General features: G+C 41.7%; 1 protein-coding gene across 1 annotated transcript; it reads right to left on the bottom strand.

Annotated features, from left to right (window-relative positions):
- Window positions 1-377: 377 nt before the first annotated feature.
- On the bottom strand, window positions 378-7,492 carry ACRALDRAFT_1090610 (uncharacterized protein; the record flags this gene model as incomplete). Its single annotated transcript, XM_071019528.1, has 2 exons — window positions 378-401; window positions 7,169-7,492. 2 exons carry the CDS (start codon window positions 7,490-7,492, stop codon window positions 378-380), a joined length of 348 nt encoding a protein of 115 aa, XP_070880194.1.
- Window positions 7,493-21,173: the final 13,681 nt, after the last annotated feature.

Below are 21,173 nucleotides of genomic sequence, written 5' to 3'. Positions count from 1 at the left end.
TCGACTTAACAAGGTCCCTCTGCCTATCCTTTAGGCCACGGGATTCCGATAAAAACCTAGCTAAATACGCCCTCTTTTATATAAGCGACGCCGCCTTTAGAGACGATTATAAGACTCGGTATAGCTCCTAGGGTTATATAACCATGCTTTTTAGAGGTCCTATCGACTAGAAGGCGAATAAGCAAATAAGCGTTATTATATCCAGCACTAAAGCAGAGCTTATGGCTCTAAGTGCTACCGCCTAGTAGTATATCGTAACGCTACGATTAATAAAAGACCTAACGTTAACCTTTAAGGTTAACCCTATTAATATTTATTACGATAATAATTAGACCTATTAGCTATTAGAAAACCCTTGGCCGTAGGTCACCTCGAAGTTAAAGCATCTGGATATCCAGGCCCTATGGATCCGGCAGATCGTATAACGCCGGGAGATCGTTATTAATTAGATCGCCACTAATAAGATAGTTAGCGATAGGATAACGAAGGCGTTACCGCTATAAAAGCACGCTATGTTCGTTAAGATACTTAGGATAGAAAAGAGCCCTGCCGGCTCCGGCTTGGTTTAAGCGGATCGACTACCATCGACTTAATAGTGGTTTGGATTAGATTACGATCGCGATTAACGATCGTTAGATTAACTATAATTATATAATAATTATCACGTTGTTTTTTAGGATCATAATAAGGCACAAGCTGTTTAATAAGCCGTTAACCTTTGGATTAATATCTAGGCTTAAAAACCCTAGATTTTTTTTTACGTTGTTTTTAAGCTTTAATTCGATTAGAACCGTCAGGATTAATCCTGCGGCTTTAGGGGGGTATATTAGGCATTTATGCCTAAAGACCCCGAAAAGCCCGATAAGCCCGATGGGTTATATTCGCAGAGCCATGTCACACACTGCTCCGAATACGGCGGTACTTCTATTAGATATATCACAGTGTTATTTCCCCTTTTTTACCTATATATTTAACATCGTAGACTAGTACTCTTTCATAGTCTATAATGAACACAAGTCACACTTCGTATAATATTAGTATCCTGACACGAGCTAATAGTCCTAATAATCTGCCTATAACGATATAAAGTCACTTAACGCCCCTAGAGGCGTAAAACTACCTATCGCCGTAGCCACGGGAATAATTCTGCTATAAAGGGGTTACGTATCGGTTTCAGTATAGTATTCCAGGATCTATTTAGGATTAATTAGTATGAATTTTATTAGCTTATAAACTAGATTATATTAAACGGCACTATTAAAGACACCTTTTACTATATAACAACGCATAAGATTATAATCTTCCTTTATATTATCGGCTATAGCGTATTATTACGTAATATATACTATTAATTTAACATATCGTTAAATACAGGATCGCGTATCTTTAATAAAGTCCTAGGTGCGATACGTTAGCTTTATCTCGAATACGTTAAGAGCCCGCCTATAGGATACGTATCTCGATATATCGAAGTATCGCGATATAATAATTAATTTAACGGCTATATTAAAGTACTTAACGGTATATATATTACGGCCTAGATCCTATTAAAGGCCTAGCGGCGTTACTATAATCGTAAGGGTTAGCTTATATAAAATATCCTCGCCGCCGTTAATTTTAACCTATTAGTTATATATATCCTAGCAGGAGCGGAGGGGAGTATAAACGACTCTTTACTGCTTCGAGAGACCTTTACTAGAGGTACCTTTTATATACCTGGCGGGCGGTTCTACCTCGTAGATAATAAGTTTAGCAGTAATATTAAAGGTATCGTTACTCTATTTAACGGAGAGAGGTACTACCTCTAGGATTTAAAAGATATAGAATAAAGGCGGCTATCCCTAAAATAGAGGTTTAATCGCCTCTATACTGGTCACCGTAGTGTTATTAAGCGCGTTTTTAGTATACTAAACAAGTCCTTCCGTATTATCGGTGGAAGGGTACCTGAATATAGCTTTAAAAAGCAGGTAGAAATTATATACGCCGTGAGTAGTATCTGGAATTTCGTTAGAACTATACGTAATAGATCGACTATCGTTAACGGGAGGATCTGGGATAAGGGTCGACTATTACGGTTAGCTATAGAATATACTAATCGTATAATTAGTAATAAGGCTAGGCTAGAGATACGATACTAAATAGCTAAGATAGTAGAATAGTAGTGGTAGTTATTATAAAGAAAAGGTTATTATAATTATTTAAAAAGAAGTAGGATCGATATATTAAAAGATTATATATTGTTAGTAGTTACGGGAAAAAAACAGATAAGATAAGTTATACCCCGTACTAGTCCGAATCAGGAAGGTAGCATGTGAGTCTAGCTCATTAAATAACCTGAAAAATAATTAATCCGAATCTAGATCTATAGAGTCGCGCCTGCCTTATTGCCCACTATCACTGCCACTACTATCACTACTATTAATTATTATAAACAGCGTATAACTCAATTACGTAAAATTGGCGATCCATCTATTGAATTTAATTAATTCTATCGAAATCTCTAATTATAGTCCTAAAATCGTGCCCTTATTCCTATGGCAGGTCTGTCGCATAGGCTGGCCTAAGGCAGGCTCGGAACGGGTTGTTCCGAACCCGAAAGTGGATTGGACCTGCCGCAGGAATAAGGGCAGGATTTTAGCACTACGATCAGAGATTTCCGTAGAGTTAATTAAATTAATAGATCGATCGATTATTCTACGTAATTAAGTTATACGCTGTTTATAATAATTAAGAGTCTTATTTACTTAATAACCTATTAAAGCTATTTACGCCGAGCTGCCTATAGCTATAACCACTATAACCTCTAATACGACTATTTATATAAGCCACGAAAATTAGGAGTTATAGCGACGCCTCTACGAAGTCAGTGCCCGTAGTAACGGAATCTAGGACTTCCTACGCCCTGACGATCTAATCCCTTGCCTATAGCGAGCCACCCGCCCCGAATTTACTTCCTATGCCTCTATCGCTAACGTGAACGGGCACTCTATTAATATCCCTGAGCTAATAGCCGTAGGTAAGGCCGCTTATACCGAAGACTACCGCCGTTATAAAAAAGATCGTAAGGACTACGAGACCTATTAGAAGGGTATTAACGGTATGCTTAAGTGGATTAAAGAGTCGATTATAGAAAAGAGACGGAAGGCCCTGATAAAGGGTATAATACCGGAAGAGAACTTTATAACAGTGTAAGCTAACGCCGCGCCCTATATCGTGACCCGTATAAAGGACTCTTAAAAGAACTATAACCTTTATAAGAATAAGCCGCCTACTAACCTAAGGAAGGTGGCTGCCTGGCTAGACGATTAGCAGGACCGGCTTTAGAAGAATTATAACGTCGGGATATATAATAACCCCTAGGAGATTTAGATTAACGATTTCTTTAACGCTATACGACCTGCCCTAGGTAACTAAATAGATATAAAAAAAGCAGTGCTGGACCTTAAAATAGTAACGGCGATAACCCTTATCGTAGAAGGGAAGAAGGCGGCGGAATAACTTAACGCGCTGCCTACTCGAAGCCATAGAACTATAACCTTCCCGGCCCTAAACCTCGAAGGTAACGATAATAACGGGCTATAATAGGCCGGGAGGGCTAACCAGAGCAGAGCCTAGCGGGGCCGTATCGCCTGCCCTAAAAGAAAATTAACTAACTATATAAGCTCTAAGCATAGATAATCCCTTTTTAATAAAGATAAGTGCCCCGCGTGCTACCGGCGCGGCCACGATCTATAGGGCTACTAGATACTATTCCCAGAGTTAGCGCCGGAGGGTTTTTAAGCTAACGACTCTATTAGGAGGCTTATAGATAAGTCTCTTAGGATAGACCGGGACCTATAAGGCGCCGTGGAGAAGATTAGGTACCGAAATAAAAAAAAGAGGACCGCTACCGATAATAATAACGAAGTCGGTGGTAATAATAAAGCCACCGATAATAATAATAAAGGCGGCGGTAATAATAATAAAGTCTTAGAGGAGGCGTGACTATATACGGATATAGAGTCATGCCGGCTAGAAGCCCCGGCGGCCGCCCTCTTAGCCGCCGTATATCCTTTATAGTAGTCTGCTATATTAGACTTAGGTGCCACCTCCTACGTTTTTAATAATAGAAGCAGATTTACGGATTATAGACCGGCCCGCCCTAGTAACGTTATAATCGCCGGCACTATAACGGTGCCGATTTAAGGATACAAAGACGTTATTATTATAATAAAACGAATAGCCGGCCCGATTAAATTCCAGTTAAAAGACGTAGCCTATTACGAAGATTTCGTCTATAACCCAGTCTTTAATAAGAAGATACATTAGAACGGTTACTAGTAGGATCAGGAGCTGCTAAACGATTATATAAGGCGCCGCGATCGATTAATCCTCTATAAGCTAAGTGTCTACTATGATTAAACCGTTATAAAGCTCTTTCTAGTCACTAACGCCCCTATAGCTGCTGTTCTTCCAGGCTAATAGTATTCTATCTTACTAGTCCACTTATAGACTAATAAGCAGCCTCTACAAAAACCGATTAAGAGAATAGCTAACTAAGCCGATAGTAACCTTTAGTATCTTTGGTTAGGGCACGTTAGCCTTAATATAATAAAGTAACTAGAAGAGCAGTTATAGGGCGTTAAACTAAAGGGGCTAGGAACGGTAGAGTATTACGCCTACGCTTAATCTAAGATCCAGCGCCAGATTAGCCGGCGGACCCGAATAGCTCTAAGCTATGCCGGCGAGAGGTAGGCGGTCGATTTCACGGATTTCTAACTAACCGCTAAGGGCTATATACGGATTATATTCTTTATAAAGCGATATAGCGGCTTTATTACCTGTTATGTTATAACGTCGAAGAGGGCCTCCGAAATCTATATAGTTATAAATTAATATATCTGATACGTTTAATACTAATTTAACTGCTAGGTATAGGTCTTTAAGTATTAGAATAAACTAATATAATCGCTCGAAATATAGGGCTTAACTAAGGGATTTAGTATCTAACTAAAGTCCTTTTTAGTAGAGACCCCTGTATAGAACGGTAGTGCTGAAAGATCTAGAGCCGTTATTATACTAAAAGCACGAACCATAGGAATGTACTCCCGATTACCTGATTTCTTATGGGTTAAAGTCGTCCTATCTGCCGCTTATATATAAAACAGAACACCTAAGTAGCGCCTCGGTTAGAAGACTCTATTCGAAGTCCTTTATTTATGTAAGCCGTAGCTAGGCCACCTTCGGGCTTACGGTTATAAGGCTTTTCCTATAACCAGAGCGCCCTTAATAAGATCTAGAAAGCTTTAAAATCGATTAGCGCCGCGGGCCTATATCGGCTACCTCGTGGGATACGATTTAACTAATATTTACCGTATGTAGGTTCCGGGCCTTAGGAGTAATCATATCGTTCGTATATATAACGTTCTTTTTAATAAATAAGAGTATTTTAATAACAGTCTTAAAGCTCTAAAGGTCGATTTACGTTAATTAACGGAAGAAAAGCTAGTGGATATTATTAATTAGATCCGCCTATTAGATATACACGTAATTAAATAAGGCGAGCCGTTATCGCCTAAGATATATATAACAGCACACTTTAAGCCTATTCTCTAGTCGGATAGCGAGGTTAACGAACCTCTCCTAAGGGCTATGCCTGCTAGCCTCGAGGGTCGGGGGGTAGAACCGTTTATAGAGCCCGAGAGGCCGGAATAGTAGGAGGAGCTTATAGAGCCTACGAGGCCGGAGCTAAAAAAAGACTTTTCTATGGCCGCAATTAATTACTAACGCCTAGATAATAGTTACCCTCTAACTCTACTAGAAACCCTTCCTTAGGCAGGGCTTCTAGCGGCTGCTTTTATAGGCTATATGCCTATAGAGCAGGGGGGAGCTAAATTTCAAAGCTTTAGTAGTAATCGCGTCAAGATCTCCGCGTTTAACGCAGGAAGATATACCCTATTAGTCCGTAACTTAAATAGTAACCCGCTAACGAAGTTAAAAATTAAAAAGGCACTTAAGAGTCCCCGTAAGTTTTACCGTAAATAACTACCGGCCCCTCCAAGAAATTAACGAGACCTTAAAGGCCACCTATATAAGATCCTATTCCGATAAGCCTAAAGAGATTACCTAAAGAGTTATAAAGAGATAGGCTCGTGGATCACGGTACCGAAGAATAGGGCGAAGGGGTATTAGGTACTTAGATATATATAGGTGATAACCTAAAAGTTTAATAAGCACGGCTTTCTATAAAAGTGTAAGGCTAGATTAGTGGTCCGCGGAGATTCATAGTATTAAGACTCGTTAGAAGATATATATACGGCCACCCTCGCCGGTCGCTTTTTTGGATCGTTAATAGCGATCGCTACCCGCATCGATCTATCCTTAATATAATACGATGTTATTAACGCGTTTATATATACGCTCCTATTACACGATATATATATACGGTTCCTGACTAGGACCGCGGTGCCGGGTTAATTATTATTGCTAAAGAAGGCGTTATACGGGCTACGGGAGTCTCTATTATTATAGTAAGAGTATATTATAGACAGGCTAAAAAGGGACGGATTTAAGATAGTGCCGTAAAAGCCCTGCTACTTTATACGCCGCGGGCTAATCCTATTCTTCTATATAGACGATATTATGATCGGCTTTAAGGAAGACTTTAAGGAAAATATAAAATAAGCTATCGCGAGCCTCCGAGAGTACTACGCCCTATAAGGCGGGCAGCCACTATAATGATTCCTTAGTATTAAGGTTATTCGGGACCGTCCGTTAAGGAAGATATAGTTATTATAACGCGATTATATCGTGAAGGTAGGATATCTATTATTAACGGTATCTAACTATAAGCCTATAAGCCCCATAAAGCCGGTAAAGCTGCTACCGTATACAGAGAAGTCTATTACCGTTAAGAGCTATTAACGTAAGATAGGATCTATCTTATACGCTATAGTAATATTACGTCCCGATATCGCCTTTATAGTATCTTGACTCTATAGATTTAATATAAACCCGAGCTATTAGTATTATAAAGTAGCCGATTATTTAAGGGATTATCTATCTATTATATACGAAATGATATTTTATATATAAGACCCACTAAAAGGTGGGACCATGATAAGAGCGATAAGGCTCTTAAGTACCACACCAAATTTGTATGTACCTATAGACTACTTCGTATAGTCACGATAGTTAGATTCGTCTTCAATTCCATCAGTTCCATTAGTTCCATTAGTTCCATTAGTTCCATTAGTTCCATCAGTTCCATCAGTTCCATCAGTTCTATTAGTTCCATTAGTTCTATTAGTTCCATCAGTTCCATCAGTTCCATCAGTTCCATCAGTTCCATCAGTTCCATCAGTTCCATCAGTTCCATCAGTTCCATCAGTTCCATCAGTTCCATCAGTTCCATCAGTTCCATCAGTTCCATCAGTTCCATCAGTTCCATCAGTTCCATCAGTTCCATCAGTTCCATCAGTTCCATCAGTTCCATCAGTTCTATCAGTTCCATCAGCCCGAGTACTTCGTGCCGCGGACCCTGCTATAGACTGACTGGCTAGAGGGCGGGCGATAATCGCGTATATAACTATGGTATTCGGGCTGCCTACCTTAGGAACTAATAGAACTGATGGAACTGATGGAACTGATGGAATTAATGGAATTAATGGAATTGATGTCGCACAGGCTGGCCTAAAGCAGGTTCGGAGCCGGTTATTCCGGGCCCGGAGGTGGGAGTGGATCTGCCGCAGGAATAAGGGCAGGAACTTAGCACTATGATTAGAGTTTTCTAGAGAGTTAATTAAATAAATAGATCGATCGCTTATTTTACGTAATTAAGTTATACGCTATTTATAATAATTAAGAGTCTTATTTTTACTCGAAAACCGTTTAAAGCTATTTACGCCGAGCTGCCTATAGCTATAACCACTATAACCCCTAATACGACTATCTATATAAGCCACGAAGACTAGGAGCTATAAAAGCGTCTCTATAAAGTCAGGGCCCGTAGTAACGGAGTCTAGGACTTCCTGCGCCCTAACGATCCAGAGCCTAGGCCGCTACGAGCTACCCGTCCCGAATTTATATCCTACGCCTTTATCGCTAACGTTAACGGGTAGCCTACTAATATCTCCGAGCTAATAGTTATAGGCAAGGCCGCCTATACCGGAGACTACCGCCGATATAAAGAAGATCGTAAAGACTACGAAACCTATTAGAAGGGTATTAACGGTATACACAAGTAGGTAAAAGAATCTATCGCTACGAAGAGACGTAAGGCCCTAATAAAGGGCATAACCCCCGAAGAGATCTACGTAGTAGTATAAGCCGACGCCGTACCCTATATCGCGACCCGTATAAAGGACTCCTAAAGGAACTACGATATATATAAGAATAAGCCGTCTACTAACCCTTAGAAGGTGGGCGCCTGACTAGACGATTAGCAGGACCGGCTTTAGGACTATTATAATATTAGGATATATAACGAGCCCCGAGAGATTTAGATTAACGATTTCTTTAACGCTATACGACCGGCCCTAGGTAACTAGGTGGATATAAAGGAAGTAACGCTAGACCCTAAAATAGTAACGGCGATAACCCTTATCGCGGAAAGGAAAAAGGCGGCGGAATAACTTAACGTACCGCCTACTCGAAGCTATAGAACTATAGCCTTCCTGGCCCTAAACCTAGGCGAAGGTGACGATAATAAAGGGCCGTAAAGGACCGGGAGGGCTAACCGGACCGGTAACTAGACCGGAGCCTAGCGGGGCCGTAGTGCCTACCCTAAAAGTAAGTTAACTAACCGAATAAGCTCTAAACGCCGATAATCCCTATTCTATAAGGACGAGTACCCCGTATACTACCGGCGCGGCCACGATCTATAAGGCTACTAGATACTATTCCTAGAGTCCGCGCCGGAGGGCTTTTAAGCTAACGACGCTATTAGGAGGCTTATTGAGAAGTCCCTTAGGATAGACCGGGACCTATAAGGCGCCGTGGAGAAGATTAAGTCCCGGAATAAAAAGAAGAGGACCGCCGCCACCGCCGCCGAATATAAAGTGACCGATAATAACGACGGCGGCGGCGGCGGTAACGGCGATAATAATAATAAAGTCCTTAAGGAGGCGTGACTACGTACGGCTATAAAAGCCGCCGCCACCGAACTTAAAGTGACCGATAATAATAAAGTCGGTGGCGGCGGTAAAGTAACCGATAATAATAATAAGGTCTCCTTTAAAATTAAGGAGACTATAAAGCTAGAAAAGCTTATAAATACATTCTATAAAGGGTAAGGTAAGGCGTTAAACACCGTCCGTCCCGAGCTATACCGGTTAGAAGCTCCGGCGGCCGCCCTCTCGGCAGCCGTATATCCTTTACGGTAATCCGCTATATTAGACTCAGGTACTATATCCTATGTTTTCTATAATAGAAGCAGATTTACGGAATATAGACCGGCCCGTCCCGATAACGTTATAATCGCCGGCACTATAACGATGCCGATTTAAGGATATAGAGACGTTATTATTATAATAAAAGGAACGGTCGGCCCGATAAAGTTCCGGTTAAAAGACGTAGCCTACTACGAAGATTTTATCTATAACCTAGTCTCTAATAAGAAGATACGTTAGAACGGTTACTAGTAGGATTAAGAGCCGCCGAACGATTATATACGCCGCTATAACCGATGAATCCTCTATAAGCTAAGTATCTACTACGATTAAACCGTTATAGAGCTCTTTCCAGTCACTAACGCCCTAGCTGCTCTTCTAGCCTCGAATCTACTAATCTGAAAACCGATTAAACAGGCAGTTAGCTAAGCCGACGGTAACCTATAGTATCTCCGGTTAGGGTATACTAGCCCTAATATAATAAAATAACTAGAAGAGTAGTCATAGGGCGTTAAACTAAAGGGGCCAGGAACGGTAGAGTATAACGCCTACGCTTAATCAAAAATAAGTCGTTAGGTTAGTAGGCGGGCCCGTATAGCTCTAAGCTACGCCGGTAAGAGGTGGGCGATCGACTTTACGGAGTTCCTCCTAACCGCCGATAGATACGTACGGATTATATTCTTTAGGGATCGATATAGCGGATTCGTGGCCTGCTACGTTATAACGTTAAAGAGGGCTTCCGATATCTATATAGTCATAAACCAATATATACGATAGGTTCAGAGTCAATTTAACCGGCAGGTACGGGTCTTTAAGTATAATAATAAACTAATATAATCGCTCGAAATACAGGGCATAGTTAAGGGTTTTGGTATCTAATTAGAGTCCTCTTTAGCAGAGACCCCCGTATAGAATAGTGGTGCCGAAAGATCAGGGGCTGTTATCGTGGAGAAAGCACGAGCTATACGAATACACTCCCGATTACCCGATTTCCTATAAGTTAAAGTCGTTCCTACTACCGCTTACGTATAAAACAGAACGCCTAAATAACGCCTTAGCTAGAAGACCCTATTCGAGGTTATCTATTAACGAAAGCCGTAGCTAGGGTATCTTCGGGCCTTTGGTTATAAAGCTTTTCCTATAACCAGAGCAGCTTTAACGAGGTCTAGAAAGCTTTGAAACCGGCTAGCGCCGCGGGCCTATATCGGTTACCTCGTAGGCTACGATTTAACTAATATATACCGTATCTAGGTTCCTGGCCTTTGAAGGAACAGGATTATCCGTACACGTAACGTTATCTTTAACGAATAAGAGTATTTTAACGGCAGACTCGAAGCCCTAAAGGACGATTTACGTTAATTACCGGAAGAGCAGCTAGCGGATATCGTTAATCAGATCCGCCTACCAGAGTTATATATAATTAAGTAAGGCGAGCCGTAAGAGGTAGCTGATACGTTTATAATAGCACACTTCGAGCCTATTCTCTAGTCGGGTAGCAAGGTTAACGAACCTCTCCTAAGGGCTACGCCTACCGGCCTCGAGGCTCGGGGGGTGGAACCGTTTATAGCGCCTAAGAGGCCGGAACGGTAGGAGGAGCTTATAGAGTCTATAAGGCCGGAGCTAGAAAAAGACTCTTCTGTAGCCGCGATTAATCACTAACGCCTAGATAGTCACCTTCTAACTCCACTAGAAACCCCTCCTTAGGCAGGGTTCACGGCGGCTGCTTTTATAGGCTATATGCCTATAGAGCAGGGGGGAGCTAAATTTCAAAGCTATAGCAGTAACTGAGTCTGGATCTCTGCGTTTAACGCAGGAAGATATACCCTATTAGTCCGTAATTTAAATAGTAAGCCGCTAACGAAGTTAAAAATTAAAAAGGCACTTAAAAGACCTTACCGTAAGATACACCGTAAGTAATTGCCGGCCCCTCTAAGAAATTAATAAGACCTTAAAAACCACCTATACGAAATCCTATTCCGATACGCCTAAAGGGATTACTTAAAGAGTTATAAAAAGATAGGCTCGTGGATCACGGTGCTAAAAGACAGGGTAAAGGGGCATTAAGTGCTTAGCTATATATAGGTAATAACCTATAAGTTTAATAAGCACGGCTTTCTATAAAAGTGTAAGGCTAGATTAGTAGTCCGCGGAGATTAATAGTATTAGGACTCGTTAAAGGATATATATATAGCCACGCTTACTAGTCGCTCCTTTAGATCGTTAATAGCGATCGCCGCTTATTTCGACCTATCCTTAATATAGTATAACGTCGTTAACGCTTTTATGCACGCCCCTCTACCCCACGATATATATATACGGTTCCCGCCTAGGACCGCGGTGCCGGGTCAATTACTACTACTAAAGAAGGCGCTATACGGGCTACGGGAGTCTCTATTACTATAGCAAAAGTATATTATAGAAGTGCTAAAAAGAGACGGGTTTAAGATAGTGCCGTAAGAGCCCTGCTGTTTTATACGCTATAGGCTAATCCTGTTTTTCTATATAGATAATATTATAATCGGCTTTAAGGAAGACTTTAGGGAAGAGATAGAATAGGCTATCGTAAGCTTATAAGAGCACTACGCCCTATAAGGCGGGCAGCTACTATAGTGGTTCCTTAGGATTAAGGTTATTCAAGACCGTCCCTCAAGGAGGATATAGCTATTATAACGCGATTATATCGTCAAGGTAGGATATCTATTATTAACGGTATCTAACTATAAACCTATAAGCCCTATAAAGCCGGCAGAGCTGCTACCGTATACCAGGAAGTCCACTACTATTAAAAGCTATAAAAGAAAGATAAGATTAGTACTATACGCTATAGTGATTACGCGCCCCGATATCGCCTTTATAGTATCCCGACTCTATAGATTTAACGTAAATCCGAGCTATTAGTATCACGAAGTAGCCGACCATTTAATCCGATATCTATTAGCCGCGTAAACCTACGCCTTAGAATTAGGTAGTAGCGACTCTATTAAGGTATTCACCGACGCGTCCTTTACGGATAATTTAATTAATCGAAAAAGCAGCTAGGCGTTTATAATACGTCTATTTAGAGGCATAATAGCCTAGCGAGCCAATAAGTAAATAATAATAACGACGTTAATAATAAAGGCAGAGCTACTCTTGCTAGCATAAGGTGCGAAGGAAGGGATATTCACGAAGAGGCTATAGAAGCGATAGGTATGATATTCGACGATCCACGATTAAAGATACGATACGATAATAGCTAAACGATACGCCTACTAATAGCGGAGATCGCTTAATTAAATACGCGATTACGGTATATCGATATACATAAGTATTAGCTACGAGAGGCGTAGCAGTATAGAAGGATTAAAGTCAGCTATGTTATAAGCACCGATATAATCGCTAATAGATTAACGAAGGCCCTGTCTAGGGAAAAGTTTATAAGCTTTAGAAAATAGGTAGGAGTAATGGATATACAGGGATGCCTCTATATAAATAAGCTAGAGGAGATTTTACCGGAGTATCTAGAAGAGCTAGAGGAGAAATTCGATAGGAGCTACGTGGACGTTATAGAAGGGGATATATTAATAGAAGACGCCTATAAATAACGTTAACTAAGTAACTATTATATAGTTATTTAGTTAGGGGGGGTATATCGTATAGGCTGGCCTAAAGCAGGTTCGGAGCGGGTTATTCCGGGCGCGGAGGTAGGAGTGGATCTGCCGCAGGAATAAGGGCAGGAACACAACCCGTTAGGACCTGAACCTAGTTACCCCACCTAGTATAACGACCTGGCACCGCCCGGGCCGGCGAGCCAGCACTATCGACCTTATATAGGCCTCGCAGGGGCTCCACTACGACTATAGTAGCACCGACGAAGCTATTATTAGCTTAGACCATTACTCCTAAATTATTTATATACACACGACCCTAGCACCCGCGATAACCACGATACCGTAACGGGACCCCTGCCGACTAAGCTGGGTATAGAAGGACTTCGACCCCTTAGTTATAGACCGACTTACCCCTACCAGGATCCGCTAGCCAGGCCTGCTCTCCTCCGTAGAAAAGATTGATATAATACTAGACGCACTAATCGAGGAGCTTACTAACCTTGCCGATAAGGCAGCACCACGGCGCCGCGCCGGATCTAATAGCCACCCCCCCCGCCCCTGGTAGAACGCAAAGCTTACTGCCCTAACTTATAATACCCGAAGACTCTACCGCCGGTATATAGCCAGAAAGTCCCGTAACTAATAGGAGGAATTCTAGGAAACGGAGCGGAAACTCGATAATACCACCGTGTTAGCGAAGGGATAATACTAGCGGCACCTCCTATACTTTACTCGATAGAACGATAGTCTCCTTTAGCGCTTATAGAAGTAGGCGCGAACTAAAGGACGGTCCCCGCTAGACCCCCCTTTAGTCCTACTACTCCGCCACGATAACGGTAATAGCGAACTAATAGTATCGTATAAGGATAAGGCTAAGGTCCTTAGCCAGAAGTTCTTCCCCCCCCCTAACCTACTAGCCCCCGCCCCCTCGGGAGGCTTTTTCCCTCGGGGTAGGAGGTATACCGTAACGTTACCCCCGCGGATATCCAGGGGCGCCTCTAAAGGATAAAGACCTAGGCAGCGCCCGGTCCTAATAGGCTCCCGGCCAGTTTCCTTAAGGCGTACGGGCCCCCCCTCTACCGTTATCTTAGCACTATCTTCACGGCCTACCTAATAGTAGGCCACTTCCTTATACGGTGCCGTAACGCTATTATTATAATCCTTAAGAAAGAGGGCAGGTAACCGAGCGACTATAAGACTATAAAGGGCTAGCGCCTAATATCGCTCCTTAGCACCCTAGGTAAGGTCCTTAAAGGGATTCTCGCTAATCGTATTATAGCTATAGCGGAGGAACACGGGCTCCTCCTAGACGGATAGATAGGTAACCGCCCTAGCCGAAGTATAAAGACCGCCGTGTAAAGGGTTTACGAAATAGTATAGGCGAGCTAGGCCTATAATAGCACCGCGTCGATACTCTAACTCGATATTAAGGGCGCCTTTAATATAGTCCCTTATACCCGACTCCTTAAAATACTCTAAAGGAAAGGCTACCTACCCTAGCTAATTAACCTAATCCATAGCTTCCTATATAACCGCTTAGTATAACTCCTTCTCGACAGCGAAATAATACTACTATAGCACCTTTATAAGGGAGTGCCCTAGGGCTCCCCGGTCTCGCCTATTCTTTTTATCCTTTATATCTTTACCCTTTATAAAGAGCTTAAAAGAGTGCCTAAATCTATGGTTATAGGGTTCACGGATAATACGAATATTATAGCCTTCGGGAAGACTAAGGTATAAACACGGCGCCGCCTTATTACCGTATAGGATACCTGCCTAGACTAGGCGGAGGCGAGTAAACTATAATTCGAACCCATAAAAAGTATATATATCCCTTTCACGAAGTCCTGATAGTCCCTATCTACCCTACTCCTTCTCGGCACCGTATTAGTCCTACTATTAGAGTCGACCTGCTTCCTAGGTATCTAGCTTAATAGGAGACTCGATTTCCGGAGGTATATTAAAGAAATAAAAAGCCGACTCGTTACCTAAACCTATACCCTATCTAGGCTAAGTATAGTAATATAGGGGTATAGCTTCGCTAATACACGGCGTCTCTACCTCGCGGTAATATAGCTAGTTACCGCCTACTACGCCTCGGCTATCTATAGAATTAGCGCGGGCCCTAAGCAGGGCCCCGCTATAGCGATTACCTTGGTATAGAACCGGTGCCTCCGGCTTATCGCCGGGGTATATAAAGCTATACTAATCCGAGTCCTAAAAAAGGAGACCTTTATCCCCCCTCTTAACCTCTACCTCTCGCGCCTTAGTGCGTAGAAGGTCCTCTATTTTTAGGAAGAGGGGGCTACGGAACGACTATTAGCCGGAGCTTACGCCGCGACACGCGCCTTTACGGCACTAAGGCGATACTATAGGACCTAGGCCGCCCTAGCCTAGACCGCCTAGAACGCCGATCTAATAACCTAGATTAAAAGCCCCGCTATTACCCCTTATAAAGCTCTCCTAAAGGATTAGGGCCGGTCCTGGACGTAAAGCCGGAACCACTAGACCTATACCGTAATAGCGCCGAACTATCCCCCGACACGGCGCGCCCTTTAGAAACATAAAGGCCTCCTTAAACTATAAAGCTCAACGCTTACGTAAATCCGGATAAAGAAGCTACGCCTAAGAGCCTTCCTAGCTAAGGCCAGGGTCCCTGGCTTCCTAATACCACGCTACCCCTACGGCGATAAGGGGGCTAAAATAGTAGAGTATATAATCCTTTAGTACTAAAATATCCAGGATAAAGCGCGATAAGACCTTTTCGGGGCTATTAGGAGACTACTTATATTAAGGGGAGACCTCTACGATATACTTAAATACGAGTCCAAAGCTAAGGTAATCGCGAAGTAATTCCTTTAACAGGAAAGGCTAAACGACTTCCGGCTAGCCCTCGAAATCATAACCGTTTATAAGAATATAGTGGTATAATAATAGGATAGACGCGGCACCGCGCAGGATATTACTAGTTATCTTTAAGGGCTTATTCTAGGCCGGGACCCCCTTAGCACCGATAAGCTACTACCCTACCCCTATTACTTAAAGGTATTGTTTTAATTATCCTCCTCGGCGGAGGCGCCCGTAACGGTATTACTAGCGGTATTATTATTAGAAACGCTAACGTTACTAGGAGCGTATTTAAGGCCCTATAAGGAGTTAACCGTAGGCACCACTAAGCCATTATAATAAGACCACTTATAAGATAATCCAGAATTAGATTAAGCTTTCTATTAACTTTAGCTAATATACGTCCTTAATACGCCGATAAGGTGCCGCCGGTAGTATAACCGGAGGGCTAGGCGCGGTTAATAGCCTATATAAAGGAGGCGCTAGCCTCCTTTAATCGCTACCGGGCCTATATAAGAAGTTAGTAATATACCACTATGACACCGAAAGGAGTCTACTCACGGCGGCGATACTATCGCTAGCGGCTATTACCGTTAAAAAAGCTAAGTAATAGTTTATAAGGCGTAACTAGTATTTCTTAGCGGATAAGGGGACCTACTACCCACCTATCTATTATTAGCTTAAGCCTAATAGCTCCCCGATAATACTAAGGTGGCACCGTCTTGACCCCGAAACGACTTATATTCTAGTATATCCGATAGCTATTAGCGTACTAGATATAGGCCGCGCCCGTACCGGTAGTATTAGCGTATCTCTTTATATTCTTAGGCTTATTACCCCCGAGCTTTTTAGTATAGCGTAGATACCTACCCTAAGTTAGCCACTAAGCTCCTATATCAGCACTATCTTAACTATATACGGTATAACACGAATAGACCCGGCCTAGTATATACGATTATTACCGGCGGGCGTTTTTTTCTTACTCTTACCCTTCTTAGGCGATATCTTCTTAGGCGGTATCTAGAGTTAGTATTAGCGAGCGCCCGTAAAGGCACTACTACGCTATTAGACTACCTATAGTTTAATTATTACCGTTACCACTTATTTCTTATATTATTCGGCTATCTAGCCTATTAACCACCTCTACTATAAACCTGCTATAAGCCCGCTACTTAAACTATATACCGCTATTATAAATTATCTAGAAAAAAAAGGAAAATAACGCTATAAAGCCGCGCTATTAGTAACAAGGCGCCGTTACGGAAAATATATAGGAATAGGCGCGGGGGTGGCTAGCGGATAACCTATAAAAGGATCGGTTATGTTATAGGAAGAAGGAAAAGGAAGAGGAAGAGAAAGAGGGTAAGGATATCTATTAACTATCTACGATTATAGGCGGGGCCCTGCCCCGCCTACCGGATTTAGAAGGCACCTGCCTTAAAGGAGGCAGGTAGCGCCTTCCTGCTTTATTATTTTAACGATAAAATAAGGGATTAGCCCCCTAAGGACGTAAGGGGCCGTACTCGGCGGTCCTCCTATAAACGCCTTTCGGCAGCCCTTCGGGGTTAGCCGACCTCCCTAGGAGGCCTAATTACCCTTTTACTTAGGCTAACCTATACCTTAGCCTACTCCTTCCCGTTAGCTACTAGACTAGAGGTATAATCCAGATACGCAACGCGGCGGAACCGGGGCCACGTCGGCCCCGCGGTGGCACCACTCCACTATAAGGAAGTGTATAGAGGTTTTTCACCCTAGGGTTTTTCCCCTCTATAGTAATCTAGGAAGGACCGCATAGCCTAACTAGGCTCCTATATATAGATTAAGATAGGATAGCGGAGTAAGATAAATAAATAAATAAATAAATAAGGGCAGGAACTTAGCACTACGATCAGAGTTTTCTAGAGAGTTAATTAAATAAATAGATCGATCGCTTATTTTACGTAATTAAGTTATACGCTATTTATAATAATTAATGGAATTAATAGAATTAATAGAATTAATAGAATTAATAGAATTAATAGAATTAATGGAATTAATAGAATTGATGGAATTAATGGAATTGGATGATTTGAATCGCGCGTACGATTGAACCGATTGAACCGATTAATTAAGGGCAGGAGCACACAGGAAGGAACGCCATATCATTATAGTACATCGAAGTATAGTATAGTACTTCGACAGCTTATCGCTCTTATTATAGCCCCGCTAATAAGTGGGTCTTATATATGAAATATCATTTCTTATATAATAAATAGATAATCCCTTATTTAATCCGATATCTATAGGCCACGTAAACCTACGCCCTAGAACTAAGTAGAGGCGACTTTATCGAGGTGTTTACCGACGCGTTCTTTACGCATAACTTAATTAATCAAAAGAGTAGTTAGGTATTTATAATACGCCTATTTAGAGGTATAGTAGCCTGGCGAGCTAATAAGTAATGGTTATAATGTTAATAATAGAGGCGGAGCTACTCTCGTTTATATAAGGAGCGAAGGAAGGGATATTCACGAAGAGGTTATTAGAGGCGATAGGCGTGATATTTAATAATCTACGACTAAGGATTCGATATAATAATAGCTTAATAATACGCCTATTAACGGCGGAGATCGCTTAATTAAGTATACGATTATAGCACGTGGATATATATAATAGCTAGTTATAAGAGGCGTAGTAGTATAGAAGAATCAAAGTTAGCTATATAGTAAGCGCTGATATAATCGCTGATGGGTTAATAAAGGCACTATCTAGAGAAAAGTTTATAAGCTTTTAGGAAATAGGTGGGAGTGATAGATATATAGGGACGTCTTTATATAAATAAGCTAGAAAAGATCTTACCAGAGTATTTAGAGGAGCTGGAGGAGAAGTTTAATAGAAGCTACGTGGATGTTATAGAAGGGGATATATCGATAGAAGAAGCCTGTGAATAACTTTAACTAAATAGCTGCCGAATAGTTATTTAGTTAGAGGGGTGTGTTGTATAGGCTGGCCTAAGGCAGGCTCGGAACGGGTTATTCCGGACCTCAAAGTGGATTAGACCTGCCGCAGGAATAAGGGCAGGATTTTAGCACCACGACCAGAGATTTCTACAGAGTTAATTAAATCAATAGATAGATTAATTATTTTACGCAATTAAGCTATACGCTGTTTGCAACAAGGTCTAATCCTATTTTCGGGCCCGGAATAACTCCTTCCGGACCTGCTTTAGGCTAGCCTATACGATATACCCCCCTAACTAAACAACTATACGATAGCTACTTAGTTAAAGTTATTTATAGGCTTCTTCTATTAATATATCCCCTTCTATAACGTCCACGTAGCTTCTATCGAACTTCTCTTCCAGCTCCTCTAAATACTCTAGTAAGATCTCCTCCAGCTTATGTATATAGAGGCGTCCCTATATATCCATCACTCCCACATATTCCCTAAAGCTTATAAACTTTTCCTAAGACAGGACCTTCGTTAATCTATCAGCGATTATATCGGCGCTTATAATATAGCTGACTTTAATCCTTCTATACTGCTACGCCTCTTATAACTAGCTATTATATATATCCACGTGCTATAATCGTATACTTAATTAAGCGATCTCCGCCGTTAATAGGCGTATTATTTAGCTATTAGTATATCGAATCCTTAGTCGTAGATTATTAAATATCACGCCTATCGCCTCTAATAACCTCTTCGTGAATATCCCTTCCTTCGCACCTTATATAAGCGAGAGCAGCTCCGCCTTTATTATTAACGTTATAACCGTTACTTATTTATTAGCTCGCCAGGCTACTATACCTCTAAATAGGCCTATTATAAATACCTAACTACTCTTTCGATTAATTAAATTATCGGTAAAGGACGCGTTGGTAAACACCTTAATAGAGTCGCCTCCACCTAGCTCTAAGGCGTAGGTTTATATAGCCAGCAGATTTCGGATTAAATGGTCGGCTGCTTTATAATACTAACGGCTTAGGTTTATATTAAATCTATAGAGTCGTGATACTATAAAGGCGATATCGGGGCGTGTAATTACTACGGCGTATAGAACGGATCCTATCTTACGTTAATAGCTTTTAATAGTAGTGGACTTCCCTGCGTATAGCAGTAGCTCTGCCGGCTTTATAGGGCATATAGGCTTATAGTTAGATGCCGTTAATAATAGATATCCTACCTTTACGATATAATTGCGTTATAATAGCTATATCTTCCTTAAGGGACGGTCCCGAATTACCTTAATCCTAAGGAACCACTATAGTGGCTAACCGCCTTAAAGGGCGTAGTGCTCTTATAGGCTCGCGACTGCCTATTCCGTCTCTTCCCTAAAGTCTTCCTTAAAGCCGATCACGATATCGTCTATATAGAAGAATAGGATTAGCCCACGGCGTATAAAGCAGCAGGGCTCTTACGGCACTATCTTAAACCCGTCTCTTTTTAACACTTTTATAATATGCCTTTACTATAGTAATAGAGACTCCCGTAGCCCGTATAGCGCCTTCTTTAGTAATAATAATTAACCCGGCACCGCGGTCCCGGGTAAGAACCGTATATATATATCGTGTAGTAAGGGGGCGTGTATAAACGCGTTAACGATATCGTACTATATTAAGGATAGGTCGAAGCGGGCGGCGATCGCTATTAACGATCTAAAGGAGTAACCGGCGAGAGTAGCTCTATATATATCTTCTAAGGAGTCTTAATACTATTAATCTCCACGGACTATTAATCTAGCCTTATACTTCTATAAAAAGCCGTGCTTATTATACTTATAGGTTATTACCTATATATAGCCGAGCACCTAATGCCTCTTCGCCCTATCCTTCGGTACTATAATCCACGAGCCTATCTCTTTATAACTCTTTAGATAATCCCTTTAGGCTTATCGGAATAGTATCTTATATAGGTAGTTTTCAAGGTCTTATTAATTTCCTAGAGGGACCCGTAGTTACTTACGGTGTATCTTACGGGGTCTTTTAAGTGCCTTTTTAATTTTTAACTTCGTTAGCGGCTTACTATATAAATTACGGACTAATAGGGTATATCTTCCTGCGTTAAAAGCAGAGATCCAGACTCGGTTACTACTATAGCTTCGAAGTTTAGCTCCCCCCTGCTTTATAGGCCTATAGCCCGTGAAAGTAGCCGCTATAAGCCCTACCTAAGAAGGGGTTTCTAGTAGAGTTAGAAGGTAACTGTTATCTAGGCGTTAGTGATTAATCGCGGCTATAAAAGAGTCTTTTTCTAGCTCCGGCCTCGCAGGCTCTATAAGATCCTCCCACCGTTCCGGCCTCTCGGACTCTATAAACGGTTCTACCCCCCGAGCCTTAAGGCCGGTAGGCGCAGCCCTTAGGAGAGGTTCGTTAACCTCGCTGCCCGACTA

Source organism: Sodiomyces alcalophilus (genome assembly GCF_042370955.1).
Source record: "Sodiomyces alcalophilus JCM 7366 unplaced genomic scaffold ACRALscaffold_1, whole genome shotgun sequence".
Taxonomy (NCBI): domain Eukaryota; kingdom Fungi; phylum Ascomycota; class Sordariomycetes; order Glomerellales; family Plectosphaerellaceae; genus Sodiomyces; species Sodiomyces alcalophilus.
This window is presented reverse-complemented; position numbering and strand designations above follow the sequence as displayed.